A 16440-nucleotide genomic window follows, 5' to 3' on the forward strand; every position below is an offset into this window, starting at 1 on the left:
TCCTAGACAGAAAAAGTATCATGGAAACACAGAGCTGGGAGCAGAAGACCCAGATTCAAGCCCATCTCTCCCTCTTACTAGTAACCTTCAACAAGTAGCTCTACTTCCCTGAGACTTAGTTCCCTGCTCAAGGCTCTACCTATCACGCAAGTGGCGTGAGGCTCAGGTGAGACCAGGTTCGTCTTGCTGGGTAAGCCTAGACTGCTACACCTGCATAAAGCTGTGATACGCAGGAGGCAGTCTTCTAGACTTCACTGCCTGCAAAAATGGAAGATGTACAAACTCTCCTAAAAAGGGTCTCATCTAATTGGTTCTGGGAATCATACTAGGACAGAGTAGACTAGACAGTGTATTCATTCTCAGGGTTGACAAAAGAAATAAGCTGGGGTAAATGACAACGGGGGTTTCAAGGTATATGAACTCTCGGCTGTAGTCCTAGGTCACTGGATATTGTGCCCGGTGACCCTTACCATCAATCTTTGGCTCACCTGAGTAGTTTGTTGTTTTTTTTTTTTCAAAGGCACAGAATGTGGTTTTAAGGTAACATCAAACTGATTTCTAGGTTTTTTTTTTTTTTTTAAGCATTACTAGAGAACAAATTCCTCATGTGAGGGTTTTATTTTTTTCTAAGCTATAATTGATCACACACACAGTTTTTATGATGAGACATCATTTATGAGCTCATCATTTATGAGCTCAGACATATATTCCAAAAAGATGACCGTACATAGTCTGTAACTGATACGATCAGTGATCTCTGGGAGTCAGAGGACAGAATTTACGATCAGGTAGCACAGCCTGTACTTCTGGTTCTAGCCACCCCCGTGTCACCTGTCCAGGGGTAAAAGTGAACCTTGCGCCATAGGAAGAGAGGCTTAGTCACCTGAATCCTCAACCTGATGAGGTCAGGATCTGAACTTGATTAAGAGCGTTTTTCACAGCAGGAGAATATCACAGGGATGGAAAGGATTCCCGGGAAAGTGGCCACTTCGTCTCACACAGGCAAGGCCCAGAAGCTCTCGCCTGTGCCCCGCCTTGCCCACAGACACGTCACCGGCGTGTCAGGCCTTCAGCATACTTGGTGGCGCCCCACACTGTCAGCAGCGGGAAAGGAGCAGGTCTAGGGCCTGAGGAACCGATGAGACACACACACGCCAGAAAGACAACAGTAAATGTATTTCCAAAAAAAGCAAGCAGGGCCATCTGTCAAGCATCCCCTGGCGGGGTGCACACCCCATGTCGTTTTTAAAACTCTGCCACCAAGCTGAAGCCATGCAGAGCAGCACGGGGTGGGGCTGCCATGCCCAAGCACACACGTGCAGCAGGAAGTGCTCACTTTCTCCCAACTGTTTCTGCAGCATCTGCAGCTCCTGCTGAGCCTCTGCCAAGGAGACCATGGGTGTCTCACAGCAGCCAAGGAGGGGCGGGCCAGCAGGGCTGAAAGGCAGGAAGCTGGGTGGAGCTGAGGGCAGTGGTGCCTGGGGAAGGCTAACCAGCGTGGGTATGGAGGGAAAATGAAGGCCTAGAAACAGAGTTGGGAAGAAAGGAGACACGTCATTAGAAAGAAAGTGAGAGAAACGAATGGGGAAAAAATGGAGAAGATGAAACTATTTCTTGTCCAAATGTCTCCCTGGGGGGTGGCTACCATTCAGCGTGGTGCTGGCTGACAAGCAGAAGGGCAAGCATTGTTACCCAACGTTAGCCGACCCCCCCGCCTTCTCCCTGGCCAGGGATAGCCGGCATACATATTCTAAGGCCAGGTGGCATACCTGTACCCCAGGCAGCTACCCAGGCACGGATAGGTCAGGACTGCTGTGCCTCAATGCTCCCGAGCCCCCCTGGGCATGAGTCGGTCCTTGGCCCTCTGACAAGACTCCCCACACCTAGAACCCCTCTGAGAGCATGAGGGCTCACCCTGAGGAGGGCAGAAGCGGGCTAGGACTGTGGGGAAATGCGCATTCCTCACGCATATAATTCAAGAGTCTCATGGAAACAAACCTTAGAATTGCAAATCCATGGGTTCATTCACCAAATGAAAAATAAAGGTCTTGCTGAAGTGACTCAGACACAGTACCTCGCACGCCTGTCTGGGCATTCAGATCACGGAGGAAAAATTCTTAATACATGCAGATTCTTCAGGCCCTCATCTACTAAGTCATAAACTTTGGGAGGAGGGCTTGGAAATTTGCATTTAAAATAAATCTTCACAGATGACCATGATGCAGCCCATCTACGGACAGGTCTTTAGGGACCCTGGGATGTTCTGATGTTTGAATCTGTCTCCTCTTTCCTAAAAACAGTTATATGGCAGGTAGCCTATGGAGGGAGCAGAAACCAAGACTGAGCTGCGGAGAATGCCTCCCGTGGAAGACAATGAATACATTCTAATCACATCCCTCGCCCCGGGATGCTGACACGCTCTCAGAACAGCGCTGCAAGGACCCCCACGTTGCCAAGCAACATAGGCCAGGCATCCTTCAGGGAGGCGTTCTGATTTTAAAACCTCTGGCCTTCTGCTCTGTTTGACCCCAGAGCATTTACAGATATGTCTATAGTGCTAGGCAAATAGCTTTTCCCCATGACTTCCTGGGCTAGCAGCTGCCTACTCTGGCCCAGAAACTTTGAGCCCCAGCTCAGAGTCAGACACACCCCCTTCTTAAGACGTTGGTTGACTTGTTCTCTGGAGAGACGGGGGCAGCAGAAGGAAAGCACGGTGCTTTCTGCGGGCACCTTACCACAAACCACACTGAAGGCAGCCGGCCGGTAGTGGCAGGAGGTGGGAGGCGAGGACAAGGTGCCAGGCTCTAACTGAACAGCACACCCCCTGGCGATTAGGTTGGGGCAGGCAAATGAAATGTACCCCTCCAGCTGGCTGTAGGATATGCACTATGTACATATCAAGGGCTGCCCAGCGGTGCATAAATCCATGAATGATCATATGTAATTACATTACAACAATGTGAACAGCATCTTGTAGGACACCGAAGCATCCTGAGCTGCTGCAGAGGCTCACCACGCAGATAAAATGGGTAATGCCTACAGGCGAGCAGTAGGAGTGACTTTCTATTTGTTCTGTGGCTTCTGTAATCCTGGGAGAAACATTTTGCCTCTTTGCTCCCCAGAGTGAAACGAAAGAAACAAAGGAAAATGTTTACTTTAAAATGATTCACCAGCTCCTGGTATGCAGATCAAAGTCTACTGCAGGTGTCTGATTTGTCTAAAATATGTAAAACAAAGAAAATGCAGACACAATTGGTGAACTAGGATGGCCTCTTGATTTCATGTAGGGGTTGATGCATAGAAGCCCCTGACAGGGGAAACATTCGTCCCTGAAGAAAAGCCATACAGGCTGCTGAGGGAGAGGAGACAGAGCTCCTACCGTGTTGGCTGTCGCATACCTGGATGGGCCTGGCTGGCCTCCTGGGGGGGTTTCTGGGGAGCTGGCAAGCTGATGGGGTTGCTGCTGGGTTCGGCCTTAACCCCCCGAGGTGCACTGGTTGCTGATGGCTTAGGAGACAGGACAGCGGAATGATTCGAATGATGGATGGAATCTACAAAACCCATGAATGAAAGAAAATGTTGGGTGATCAACAAAGAACTGGAATCCGGCCTTATATTTAGCCAGGGGTACCAAGGCAGAGCCATGCTTTCTGGGAAAGCACCAAGCACAAGCACTGTGAGCAATGTTCATTTCCTTGCTTGCAGATAGCTTCTTGAGTGAGGCAAACCACCTTTGAGGTGAGAGTGGGGCCCAGACCCGGAAACCGTGAAAATGGCGTTTCCAAAAATACCAGGCGGGACCAACAGCATCTGCGACCACTGACAGATACTCAGGGGATACTGGCTCAGGACATGCAGTGAGCAGGACCACTGCAGGAGGGAGAAGATGTCCCATTTTAAGAAGGAAGTCAGTCAGACAGACTGTGCTCATGAGGCGGCAGGGAAGAAAAGTCTACTAGGATCTTCTCGCTCTTCCCACCATGGCTCCCCTTGGGTCTACCAGCATGCACATCCAGTGGAGACCCAGTGACACCTTGCGGAGTCAGGAGCAGAGCAAAGATCCTGAGCCACTGGGGCCTGTGCTTGGTGCTTGGTCCCACAGCTACGTTCAAGCCTGATACACACTAAGGTGGATCTATAAGGTCTGGCTATGGACGTCTCCTCTCCACCTAGAGAAAAGTGGTACCACTCAGACAGTGGGGGCTACCTGAGTGACCAGGCAGAGCCTTCTTCTCTTCATAGTGTGTGTACTCGCTGGCTACATCCATGTCAGAGCAGGCTTCCAGCTCATCAGACAGGAAGGAGGAGCTGCTGGGAGAGCGCTGGGAGTCCGACAAGGCGTGGCTGCTGGAGGGCGTGAGGGACCGGGCATCCAGCTTGGCCTGCAGGACTTCAATCACTTTCTCCTTCTCCTGCAGCTCCCTGCTGAGCCTAGTGGGGTGAAAGGGGACAACAGGTGAAGCCAAGTTCACCGGACCAACTGGTCCTGACTGAGGCACACGGGAAAAGCCACAGAAGTCAAGGGAACCATTCCTGCAAAGGACAATCAAAACAATCTATCGCTGATTAGGGGCGGAGGGTAGGTGGGGTGCAGAGGGAGGAGGAGGTGCAGTCGCCACCCAGGGCACTGGCCACGGGCGATGCTGGGGACTAGCGGAGACTCAGCCAGCCCTCTGAAGCACAGCTGCTCCAAGTGTGGCCCCAGCAGAGCTGTAGCCCAAGAACTGTTGGTTACCAGTCTCCAGGAAGATAAGTACAGTAACGGAAGGTAAGCAGTGAGAAACATAGAGCAGCTTGGCATTGCCACTGGCAACCAAGAGCAGGGTGTGTGGAATCATCTGGTTGACTGAGGGTGCAGCCCATGTATGTGTCTGTGATGGGTTAGAAATGGAAACAAAACCAAACACTTTGCTCTTCACCACAGTATTCTGAGAAGCACTATGTGGTCTAAAGCACACTTCCGACACAGAGGGGCTTGAACTAGTGGCTACAGTGGATTTTGAGCCCATATTTTACTGCCCGTGATAAGATTAGATGCAGTAACTCATTGAAAACTGGTTCCTGAGACACTGTGTAGCCTCCCAGGCATCTATCTGCAACATCCAGGCCTTTCCCCTCCTAGGAACTGTACTGTGGTTCTTTGATTCTTCCCCCCTCCCCCACCCCACCCAAGGAAATTGGACGATTATTAAACTAGCTGCCAACTCAACTCAGGGTAAGCCAACTTAGTAGCACAAAGGAAGAAAGCAGAGGAGAACCTTGGGGGTGCCAAGGACCCCTGGAACCTGGTTAGTTTACTGTTGGGTCAGACTGACTCTAGGTTACCAAGCCTGGAGAATAAATACGCAAATAGAAATCAACAGAATTTCAGCAAAAGAGAGTAAAGAATTAGGCTAAGGTGTTTTATGAATAAATGAATTCATTATAATCAGCATTTCCCTGCCCTGATTTGTAAAGGTACAGTCACCCTGGACCCCCTGGGCCTTGTTCCTGATTCCTTTACCAGACCCTATTACAAATTACCTGAGAGCCAGCGGTTCAATTCCACCTTGATCTTTCTCACTTTTATGATCCTCTGTAAGCCAAAATCAGAAAGAAATGGTAAGAAATTAAACCAGTCCCACTTCCCACATTATAAAGGCAAGAGCCTCTGTGAGTACAGAACGGTGACTCCTCTGTGTATGTCCAGGACATGTAGGAGAATTACTTGGGAAGGCTGCAGATTGTATCCTCAGAGGGGAGACCTGTAGGCTCTCTTGAGCTCACCAGCAGACCTCCGCTGACCGGGTGATCAGCATCATGACTTCCTCTGCCCTAAATCAATGCAAAGAAGTTTAAAAGGCACTTGCCTAGCTTCTCTCTGGAACATTCCAGCTTCCAAGCCTGCCACAGACTGACTACCAGATGCATGCTCTGTGTCCCATCACAGCATTCATGTAGAACCCACTCTTGCTCCGAGGAAATGACAAACCACCCTGTCCCACCTCTGCACCTGCCAGCAGCATGTGGGCTGGTTGGCCCCCAAGACGGATCCTGCCTTCGGGTACTCTCAGGAAATGTTTTCTAAGTAAAGAGCTCCAATAATAACCAATATTCCTAGCCCTTGCCCTGTGACATTCAATGTCCAAATCATGTCCAAAGGAAGGGTGCTTTACCCATATTGGGATTATATTCATGTATGACACCACGCAATAAACAAAGAGACAGACATTGAAAGGCTAAGCCCTTGCCCAAAGCAAGTTAAGGGCGGCATCTAGGCCACCGCTTGGGTCTTGCAATTCTCGGGTCAGGCTCTTTTCACTCTGATGAGGTCCTCTCCGATCTCTTCTCCCTTTCTCCCCCTTAGCACTGGATGGACACAGCCTGCTTCCCTAAAGGTCACTTGCCACGAGTGCTTGTTTTTGCCACTGCAATCATGACCTCCCCAACCCCGTGTTCCTCCTCAATGCTCCCCAGTCCTGATCCTGTAATGGCCTCAGGAAATGAAGTGGAAGCAGGCCGTGCTGGAGGTGTGGTGGCCACCTGGGCCTGGGGCTGTGGGAGTGACCGAGTGTGTGCCAAAGCCCTATGGCCAACTTACTGGTGCTGAGTTTGCTGGTAAGCCTCTCTGTCAGCTGGCTTCCCTGGGCGAGCTGCTCCCGGAAGCTCTGCCCCAGGTAGTAGTCAATGTCGTTGCTCCTAAGAAGGTCCTCAAAAGATTTTACTGTATCTTTTGCATGCTGGGTGAGAAGATAACAGATACCTCTCCCTTCTCGTATCTTCTGGCGTAGGTATGACAGCTCTCGGGCCTGATCCTGAATCAGGGAATCATATTTCCTAATACAGGAGACAAGAGGAAAAAGTAAGAATGAAAACGAGTGAATGTTAAATTATGGGCCTTCGGTAGAGATTTTCGTGAGAACATCGCTAAGGAGCTCCCCCAGGCTGAATTCTGGCACAGAAACCAAAGAAGGTATTTAAGAGTAAATCCTACTCTAATACATGACATCAATTTAGTGTGCCATTGTTCTTACACTGTTTTATATATGTTAGTCAGACGCCCAGGAGAATCCTAAGTCCTGTGGAGGTAAATACGGTGCCAAATTTTACACTCCTCACAGGACTAGTAGAATGCAGATTCACAGTTGATACTCAAGAAACACTAAATGTATTTACTGAGTAGATACTCAATAAACACAATAAATAAAAATAAATTCAGTGATTAGAATCACTTAATCCTGGGACACCTGGCTGGCTCAGTTGGAAGAGTACGCGACTCTTGATGTCAGGGTCGGGAGTTCAAGCCGCACGTTGGGTGGAGAGATTATGTAAAATAAATAAATATATAAACTTGCGGGGCGGGGGGGGCGGGGGGGAAGACTCACTTAATCCTAAGTCTAGATAGGCTCTTCAATGCCTTCTATTTGGAAGTCCATCTATATTGCTGTATTTTGCCAAGATGGCCATTACGGAAGTTCCTGTGCCACACGATGTTTCACAATGTGCCTTTGCCCCTTCTCTCATTAGCAGGTAGAAGCTGTTCTCCACCTCCTTAAATGTGGGCAAGCTCTGTGACCACTGTGACCGAGATAATGATGGAAGTGACACTGTGCCAAGAACAGGAGTAGCTCTTAATTGTCCTGGCCACATCTACTTCCTGTCTGTTGGAAGCTAGCTGTCATGTAGAAGTAGAACTACCCTGAGACCACCATCCTATGAGAGGCCCATCCCAGGAAGAAAGCACTGGGAGACAAGAAGCCATGGGGGGAAAGAGAAAAGCCAAGGAGCACCACATCTCCAGACACGTGAAGGAAGAAGCTATGTCCCAGCACCAGCCACCATCGGATGGCAGTCCCAGGAGAGACCACCCCCAAGCGAGAGCCATCCTGCTGAGCCCCGTCAATCCACATAAATTATTGTTCGAGGCCACTAAGCTTTTGGATGGTTTGATACTCAGTGCACATAATAAGGACAGATACCCAGATAGAAGTCTACCCAGTGTTTTGCAACACAAAGTATCAGTAACAGTAACAGTTATGGTAAGTAGTCCTGAGAGCTGAATGTATGTTAGGCAATTATAAGCACTTGTACTAATTCACTTAAATCCAATAACCACCCGTTGAGATAGGTTCTCTTACTCTCATTTAATAGGTAAGGAAAGAGGCCCAGAAAGCCTAAGTAAGTTGTACGGCTAGAAAGTGCCAGAGCTAGGATTCAGACCCAGGCAGTCTGGCTCCAGTCTTCCTGCTACACCACATATCCGGTCGCTTTACTAATAGATTCCTGAGAGGAAATCCCAGAGACTGGTGTCTCCCAGCAGGGCCTACTGACCTTTCTTTGGATCTAGGCCTAGCATTTAAGTAGGCGCTCTTCTGATCGCCCCGATGGGTTCTCTCTTCTACTTGCCTGGGCTAGCCCACCTCCAACACAAACTGAGATGTCACCAACCAAATAAGGGTCCAAAGAGTGCCCCCCTTACCCAGGCCATGAGGCTGATCTCAGCTCCTCTGCCAGCTTCTCTTCCACTCCAGTTTTCGGGAGCTGGGCCTCCAGCTGGGACACTCTCTGGATCAGACTCTCCAGATCCTTTTTAGCCTGAAGCCCTGGGGGGTAGAAAGCCCCAGTGCCATCAGACAGCCACCCCTCATCCTCGTCAGTGACACTATGAGGTGAAGATGCCTCAAGGGTGCCAATGGCCTTCAGCTTTCGCGGTCTCTCCAGACTAGATGAATAGTCGCTTGTAATCGAGAGGGACCGGACCCGGCTCTTGAGGTTTTGAATGATCTTATTGGCATTCTGCAGTTGGGCCTTCAGGTCTCTGATGTCCTTATGTAGGATGGAGATGTCTTCCGACTTTCCAGATGCTTGGAACTCCTCCTGCTTCTCTCGAGGGCTCTCCAAGGGCTTCGTACCCGGGGGGCTGGCCGCTGGTGAGCCCAGGCGCCCCTCCACCAGGGCTGTTTCCCTGAGGCTGTCGTGCTCCTCACACTCTGAGAAAAGACAAAGACATCTTCCTGAATAAACTACGCCTCGCCTGCTGCCGTAGCTGGAGGTAGCTTTGGTGCTGGGGATAGGAATTACTAGAGCAAAAGTTGAGGCGGTTACTTTATTCAGCCCTGTGCTTTACTAGCATTCAAACATGGTATTTCTTATCCCCTCAACAGCCCTGCAGGTCAGGTACGGTCACCTTCTACTGCACTGAGTGTTTTCTCTTCTCTCCATTTCAGTTTGGTGGGTGTCCCTACAGTCAAAGTCCTTCTATGACGGAAAAACAGGTTTTTTAGCTTAGGGTTTGCATATCTGCAAAAGCTCATCCGGTCTCTTCATTAAAAAGTCAGCCTTAGATGATCATCTGTTGGATAAAACTTTTCTTCTTTTAATTAACAGCAGTATGTTGAAAACTAATTAGAGACGTTCCAACTCACACTCAGCCTCATGTTGGACAAGAAGAGTTCTCTGCCAGGCTTCCTGTGCCTCACTGGTCCTGGGTCCCCTTCAGTCTACAATACCCCCTCAGCCCTACTCCTCTTCAGGTGTGGGACTGGCCAGCAGCTCCCAGATGTGAAGGCCAACTCCAGGGAGGCCAGGTGAGCCATGCCCTGGTGTTCCTACCGGGACTGGTGCTCTCCTCCCGCTCAGCCTCATTCTCACTTCGGCCACAGGTCTCATAGCCCAGATCCTGGAGGTCCACCTGCACCTGCTTGCTGTCCTGCTTCACCAAGGATTCACCTGCTCAGGAAGAGACAGAGGGTGTCACAGAGGCTCTGAAGGTCCCACATACCCCCTCAACCTCAGTGGCACGTGCCTTAGCCCTCAGGGGGCACGGAGGTCAAAGTCAGAGTGGGATGGATGCTTCTTTGGACTCAAGTGGGAGAATAGACCACCCACTCCAGGCAGGACTTCTTCCACCAGGATGAGCCCATGTTTGCCACTGATGATCTCACCTACAACAACTGAGGCTTTATGGGGACCAGACATCTTTAAGTTGGGTATTATATATATTATCATCCCTAGAAGCCCCAGTGAAACTAGCAAGTGCTTTATCCACAGAGGCGCAGTAAATACGTGAATGGAGCTGAACTAATTTAGAGTCCTAAAACATCGAGATCCATACTGTTCTATAAGATAGCTACTAGCCACACGTGGCTACTTCATTTTAAATTAACTAAAATTAAATAAAACTCCCAAGTTGAACTAGCCACATTTCATGTGCTTCATAAGCATTTCCATCACCGCGGGAAGTTCTGTTCGAAAGCATGGATTCTCAACCAATGGTGAGGATGTATTTTTGAAGAATATGATTTGGTGCCAAGAGGAGGAGAGAAACCATCAGTATATGTTGAGAGATGTAAAGCATTTTGCTGACTATACCAGAAATCAGCAAACCTAGATGTTAGCCCATTTCCTCCCTATATGCTCACTGCAAACTTGCTTTGTCTTTATTCTTCTCTGCCAGGTGCAAAAACTGAAGTTAAATATCCCTTTCCACAGTTCTGGGACCCTGGTCAGGATTAAATTTGTTTTGAGGCTGGGGAAGAAAAGGGAAGTGTGCAAAGCACGTAGCTTCTCAGAAGACAGACGCCCTGGTGATGGTGAACCTAAGACTTACTAAGCATGACTCTGTATTTCTCCAGCTGGTTGGCCTGGGCAAAGACCGTGGCTTCTGATATCAGCAGCTTCTCCTGGAGATCCTGATAGCGTTGTCTGCACTGAGCCAGCTGGGAGCGCAGGTGCTTGGTGGATCCGGGAAGGCTAAATTCTGACTGAGGCCCAGGGTCTCGGGCCTGGGACCGGTTATCCAGCTGTGAAAAGAGCCAGCACAGGGACCAGGCAGTCACGGCCCCTTCCCCTTCTGAACCCTGTGGACTTTACTCATGGGTTTGTTACGGCATTCCTCACGCCATTTGGTAGTGGCTTGCTTTCCAGCTCTGAGCTCCTGCAGAGCTAGGATAATGTTTTATTCATGTCTGTATCTACAGCTCACAGTACAGTGCCAATAGGGTCCACTGAGGAGCTCTCAGTAAACACTGGTTCAGTGGTTGAAAAGAGGGGGGGTAGAAACCTCTCCTCATCTCTCCCTGTACTCCTGCCGCACTTTTGTCCCCCCGCCCCCATCCTCTATATTCTCCATTTACTCAACACTCAGCAGAGCCTCTCCCCTTACGAGGCTCCCGAGAGCCCTTCCTGCGGCTCAGGAACAGACACCTGGGATGAGCTGTGACGAAAATGGCAGTGATAAGGAGAGAGGTCATTACACACCACTTGTCTGGGCTGCCTTAACCCCCAGGCATCCCTATAAGCATCCCATTGAAGTGATCTGTTTTGTGCCATCTTTCCTCACCGTACCAAGTACTTAGGGGGCAGAGACCAGGGCTTGCTGCCTTCTGCCCAATGCCTGGTGTGTTATCTGGAAAATTAAGCGCTGAAGAAATATTTATGAAAAATTAATTACCCAAGTAATGTTTATGAGATAATGTTGTAAAAACTTTTCTAAAGGCTGAACGTGTGAGGACCATTATTACCACTACTTGGGGGGCAAAGGTGCCCTTGTCTCAGTCCCTTCTGACGCATGGGGGCAGAACTGTTACCTCCAGCCCTTCTCCACAGGTCTTTCATTCCATCTAATCCCACACTTACTTGGTGGCCATCCATGGCGAGGGCAGCCCCAAGGTCAAGGCTCTGGGGTCTGGGGCAGGGCCTTATGGTCACGTGCTCCTCCTCTTGGTGTTGGGGCTTCTCGGGAGAACAGACCAGCTCTGTGTTCATTCTGTCAATCTCCCGGGCCAGGGGCACAAGGAGCTCTGGACTAAGCTTACTATTCCCATCCTTGCTGCTCAGCACCAGCTGTTCTTTGAGGAGGTTGATGATGTTGTGAGCATTCTTCAGTTTTCCCTGGAGCTTTCTGAACTCAGCCTGAAGGCTATTCTCATTCAGACCGCCTCTGGCTACCACAGTTTCCACTGTCACCTCGCCCTTCTCCTTGTCTTCCTCAATCTCCCATCCATCAGACATTGCTTCTCCCATCTGCTCTTTCAGCTCTGCATTCTCAAGGCAAAGGCTCAGCATGGTGTTCCTGCAGGAAACACACACACACATACACAATGAGGGGCTGGCTCCGCTCTCGGCCTCAGTTCCTGTAGCCCCCATCTCAGTCCAGCAGAGACTCAGAGACACCCCAAAACATGAAGCAACTTCAGAGACCAACAAGGGCTCCCTTATTTTATAGACAAGGAACCAAAACTCAGGAAGAGAGACTTGCCCACGCCACCACAGCTACTTGGTGGCAACACAATCCCTAAAAATCTTGGACTCAACACATCTGGTCTAGTTGTCTTTATCCTGGTCATTCAGCCTCATTTTTTTTTTTAAGGTTTTATTTATTTGAGTTAGAGAGAGAGCGAGAGAGCACAAGTAGCAGCAGGCAGAGGGAGACGGAGAAGCAGGCAGGGAGCCCAACACAGGACTCGATCCCAGAACCCTGAGATCATGACCCGAGTCAAAGGCAGGAGCTCAACCGACTGAGCCACCCAGGTGCCCCCTCAACCTCATGTTCTAATTTTCAGTGGCCTCTGGAATAAACAAGGTACTTACAGTACCTTGGGACCTAGGAAAATAAGAAATAAATAATACCAATCAGAACTACAATCAAATGTACTTCTGTAATTATTTGCTTTATGTCTGGCTCTTATGATAGATCATCTTTATGAGGTCAGGGACTCTTTCTGTCCTGTTCACTCTGTATCCCCAGAGCCTACCACAAAAAACATTCATATTTGTAGAAGAAATAAAATGGATAAACAACTAATTTTCACCAAGACATCCTAGACTCTATCCTTTCTTCACACCAAACCCTTCACCAGGGTTGGATGGAAGTGATTAAAAAAAAAAAAAAAAAAAAACCATGGCTTTAACAAGGCAATTCATTTAAATAGGCAGTTCGCTTAACCTCTTTGAGCCTTGGTCTCCTTTTATATAAAATAAGGATAACCCATACCTAGTGGAGTCACTGGATGCTTAAATGAAATTGCATATATGGTCGGTCAGCTCAGGGTCTGCAGCAGAGGATTTTATTCTGCTGTACCAGCTGCAGACCTGAAAAGTACTAACATCAGAATCCTATGAGGTGCTTGTTAAAAAAAAAACAAAAAAACTTTAGAGCTAAGGTCTATGGATCTACATTTTACTTAAGTTCTGCAGCTGATCCTTAAGCATGCTAAATTGAGAACTGCTGACTAGAAGAGGCAAGGGAAACTAGTAATTCACACCTGGAGGGATTAGCAGGTGGATATCTCCCTAGATTGGGTGTCTTAGAATCCTGAACTGGCTGGCTCAGTCAGTAGACCATGCGACTCTTGATCTTGAGGTTGTGAGTTCAAGCCCCACGGTGGGCATAGAGTTGTTTAAAAACAACAACAACAACTTATGCTTTCACTTAAGTAGAATTTCACTTCAGTAGAAAGAAATATCATGGGGGTGCCTGGGTGACTCAGTCGGTTAAGCATCCGACTCTTGATTTCAGCTCAGGTCATGATCTCAGGGTTGTGAGATTGAGCCCCACATCAGGCTCCGCGCCAGGCATGGAGCCTGCTTAAGATTCTCTCTCCCTCTTCTTTTACCCCTCCCCCTCCCTCACTCTCTCTTAAAAAAAAAAAAGAAAAAGAAATATCATGATAATTCAGAGTAAAAAAACCAGCATAAAGGATGATCACAAGAATATTTCCAAGATTGTTCGACAAAGTATATAGCATAGAAGAAAAGGCTTAGATATTAAAAATTGGGAGGCAGGGGTCTAGCCATAGACTAATATGCAACTTTGAGCAAGTTGCTAGAACTTTTTAGACTGGAGTTTCCTTGACTGTGAAATAAGGATTAGGCTACATGCCAAGGTCCTCTTCAGCGCTAATATTATTCTATGACTTGGGGACGTTTAAGTGGCACCTACTAGGCAGGGAAACAATAGGGCATGAATTAGAAATTGTACATTTGCATTGCTGTGTTCTAAACAACAGGCCCACAATGATTATGACCCTCAGGGATGAATGAATGAATGAACAGATTAGCCCTACATTATCAGCATGTTCTCCAAGCATCTTTTGAAAAAATGCCATTAAAAACAGTGGCCAGGGATGCCTGGGTGGCTCAGTTGGTTAAGTGTCTGCCTTCGGCTAAGGTCATGATCCCAGGGTCCTGGGATTGAGCCCCGCATCGGGCTCCCTGCTCCGTGGGAAGCCTGCTTCTCCCTCTCCCACCCCCCCTGCTTGTGTTCCCTCTCTTGCTGTGTCTCTCTCTGTCAAACAAATAAAATCTTTTAAAAAAACAAACACAGAGTGGCCAATCTAACCAATGAATCAGCTATATGCCACTTTTGTAAAGTTAACAAAACAGCAGAGATTATGAAAATCGCTATTCCATGATTTAGGGATTCATGCTGCTAAGAGAGAGCTGAGGGGAGACGAAGGGGCCCCTGTATAAATCCTCCTCCCTTGTGGATTATTCTGGTTCCACATGCAGCAGTGAAGCATCATGGGTAGTAGGACATTCCAGTCAATGCAAAAGAGCAATACCTGGCATACATTTGGGAGATTTTCACTCATGACTATGCGGCTAATAATGGGCACTATTATACTGAATTAAGACCAGATTTAAATCATCTGAATGATCACCATTATCCAATATTATTGAGTTGTCTCTCAAGAATTCGAACCATTAACGCATGGAGCTTGGCATGTGGACCAAGAAGCCCTACAGCAGCACAAATGCCTTGGTTGCAGCAGGGTGACCTCCTTGGCTCTGGTGGCCTCTCAATGGGCAGGCTCTCCTCCTCTGGGCGGTGTCCTACCTGATGTGGGCCACAGAGGAGAATCCTGCTTCCTCAATTTGAGCCTTTAGCTCCTTCAGTTCCCCCTCAGCTCTCCTCTTCTCCTCTAAGTGCCGGTGGATCTCAGCCCTCAGGTGGAGCATTTCCTCTTGAAGACCTCTGTGACTGTCCCCTCCTATTGAGGAAGGAGGGAGAAGACATGCATTCTGGGTCTCCACGGCTGCCAGGCTCTTCTCCAAGGCCACCTTGATGAGCTGAAAGAAAATCATAATTTAAAGAAGTTAGGTCATGAAAGAGGATCCGAGAGGAACATCAGATTGCAAAGGCAGCCTTTTTTTTTAAGATTTTATTTATTTATTTGACAGAGAGAGACACAGAGAGAGGGAACACAAGCAGGGGGAACGGCAGAGGGAGAGGGAAGCGCAGGCTTCCCACCGAGCAGGGAGCCCGATGTGGCGCTGATCCCAGGACGCTGGGATCATGACCTGAGCGGAAGGCAGATGTTTAATGACTGAGCCACCCAGGCGCCCTGCAAAAACAGCCTTTAATGGTAACAAAAAAGGCAGCCCTAAAATGAGCTTGCCCTAAGGACTTCCTCAGCCATAAGGGCCCTGGAGACTGGCCTGGGTGGGGAGGACACAAGAAAGCAGGGTGATTGCTGCCATGGGCAGGAAGAGCCGCATCCAGATGTGGGTGAGAAAAACACACAAGCACATCATAAATAAAAACCCAATGCAAACACATGATGTTTACACAGGACTGGAGAGTGTGGATGCTGTGATTCTTCTCTTCCTGGGGGACAGAGTCCCCTGAGAGACTTCTTACAAGACAGGAAACTTCCTTGACGCCACAACATCCGAGTCCTTGACTACAAAGATCTCGGTTTGAGACACCAGCTCTCCAAGCATAAGGCCAAGCCTGCACCTCAGGCCCTAAAAAGGAAGACTAAGATGGAAGACACTCAGCTACAGGTAAAACAGCAGCTTAATTGCACCGGCAGCAGGAGCATCCCACCCTATAACTACAGAGAAGTTAAGTGAGGCCACCTGCCCACTTGTTGGTTATCACCCTTGTGCTAATGCCGCCAGGCCAACTCTCTCTACAAATCTCAGCACCTGAGAGAAAAAAGGTGGAAATAACTTCCCAACACTTTTCTGTGTTTTGTGGATACTCCTGAAGTTACTCTTCAGTGTGTCAACTCAAGCAGATCACGTAGCTTTTCCTCAAAGGAGAGTTTTTTAAAGACTTTCTTATTGGGGCGCCTGGGTGGCTCAGTCGTTAAGCATCTGCCTTCAGCTCACGTCGTGATCCCGGGGTCCTGGGATCGAGTCCCGCATCGGGCTCCCTGCTCAGCAGGAAGCCTGCTTCTCCCTCTCCCACTCCCCCTGCTTGTGTTCCCTCTCTCACTGTCTCTCTCTCTCTCTGTCAAAATAAATAAATAAAATGTTTTAAAAAATACTTTCTTACAGTTCATCTGGGTTCCTCTCCAGGTTCCCCCACACTTTTAAAAGTTTAGAAACCAAAACCTGGGTATGAGAACCCACTCAGTGTATGACTAAGTATTTTAGTGCAAGCATTTCTTGTCCATCCATCCAATATTTATCTTAATACATCCCAATGCCACGTTGCTTCTTTCTCCTCTC

General features: G+C 48.6%; 1 protein-coding gene across 16 annotated transcripts in view; it reads right to left on the minus strand.

The window, feature by feature from the left end:
* The window catches only part of PDE4DIP (phosphodiesterase 4D interacting protein), a 206436-nt gene that overhangs the window by 18581 nt on the left and 171415 nt on the right, over positions 1-16440 (minus strand). For all 16 annotated transcript variants that reach the window (XM_034990166.1, XM_034990161.1, XM_034990165.1 and 13 more), the window contains 10 exons: positions 14819-15051; positions 11617-12052; positions 10589-10781; positions 9592-9708; positions 8459-8969; positions 6581-6816; positions 5524-5575; positions 4208-4431; positions 3399-3551; positions 1337-1522 (listed from right to left, as the gene is read on the minus strand). In XM_034990166.1, coding sequence (XP_034846057.1) covers positions 1337-1522; positions 3399-3551; positions 4208-4431; positions 5524-5575; positions 6581-6816; positions 8459-8969; positions 9592-9708; positions 10589-10781; positions 11617-12052; positions 14819-15051 — 2341 coding nt within the window. The remainder of the gene's footprint in view (positions 1-1336; positions 1523-3398; positions 3552-4207; positions 4432-5523; positions 5576-6580; positions 6817-8458; positions 8970-9591; positions 9709-10588; positions 10782-11616; positions 12053-14818; positions 15052-16440) is intronic.

The sequence above is a fragment of the Mirounga leonina genome, unplaced genomic scaffold (assembly GCF_011800145.1).
Source record: "Mirounga leonina isolate KUSES-001 unplaced genomic scaffold, KU_Mleo_1.0 Mir_507, whole genome shotgun sequence".
NCBI lineage: Eukaryota > Metazoa > Chordata > Mammalia > Carnivora > Phocidae > Mirounga > Mirounga leonina.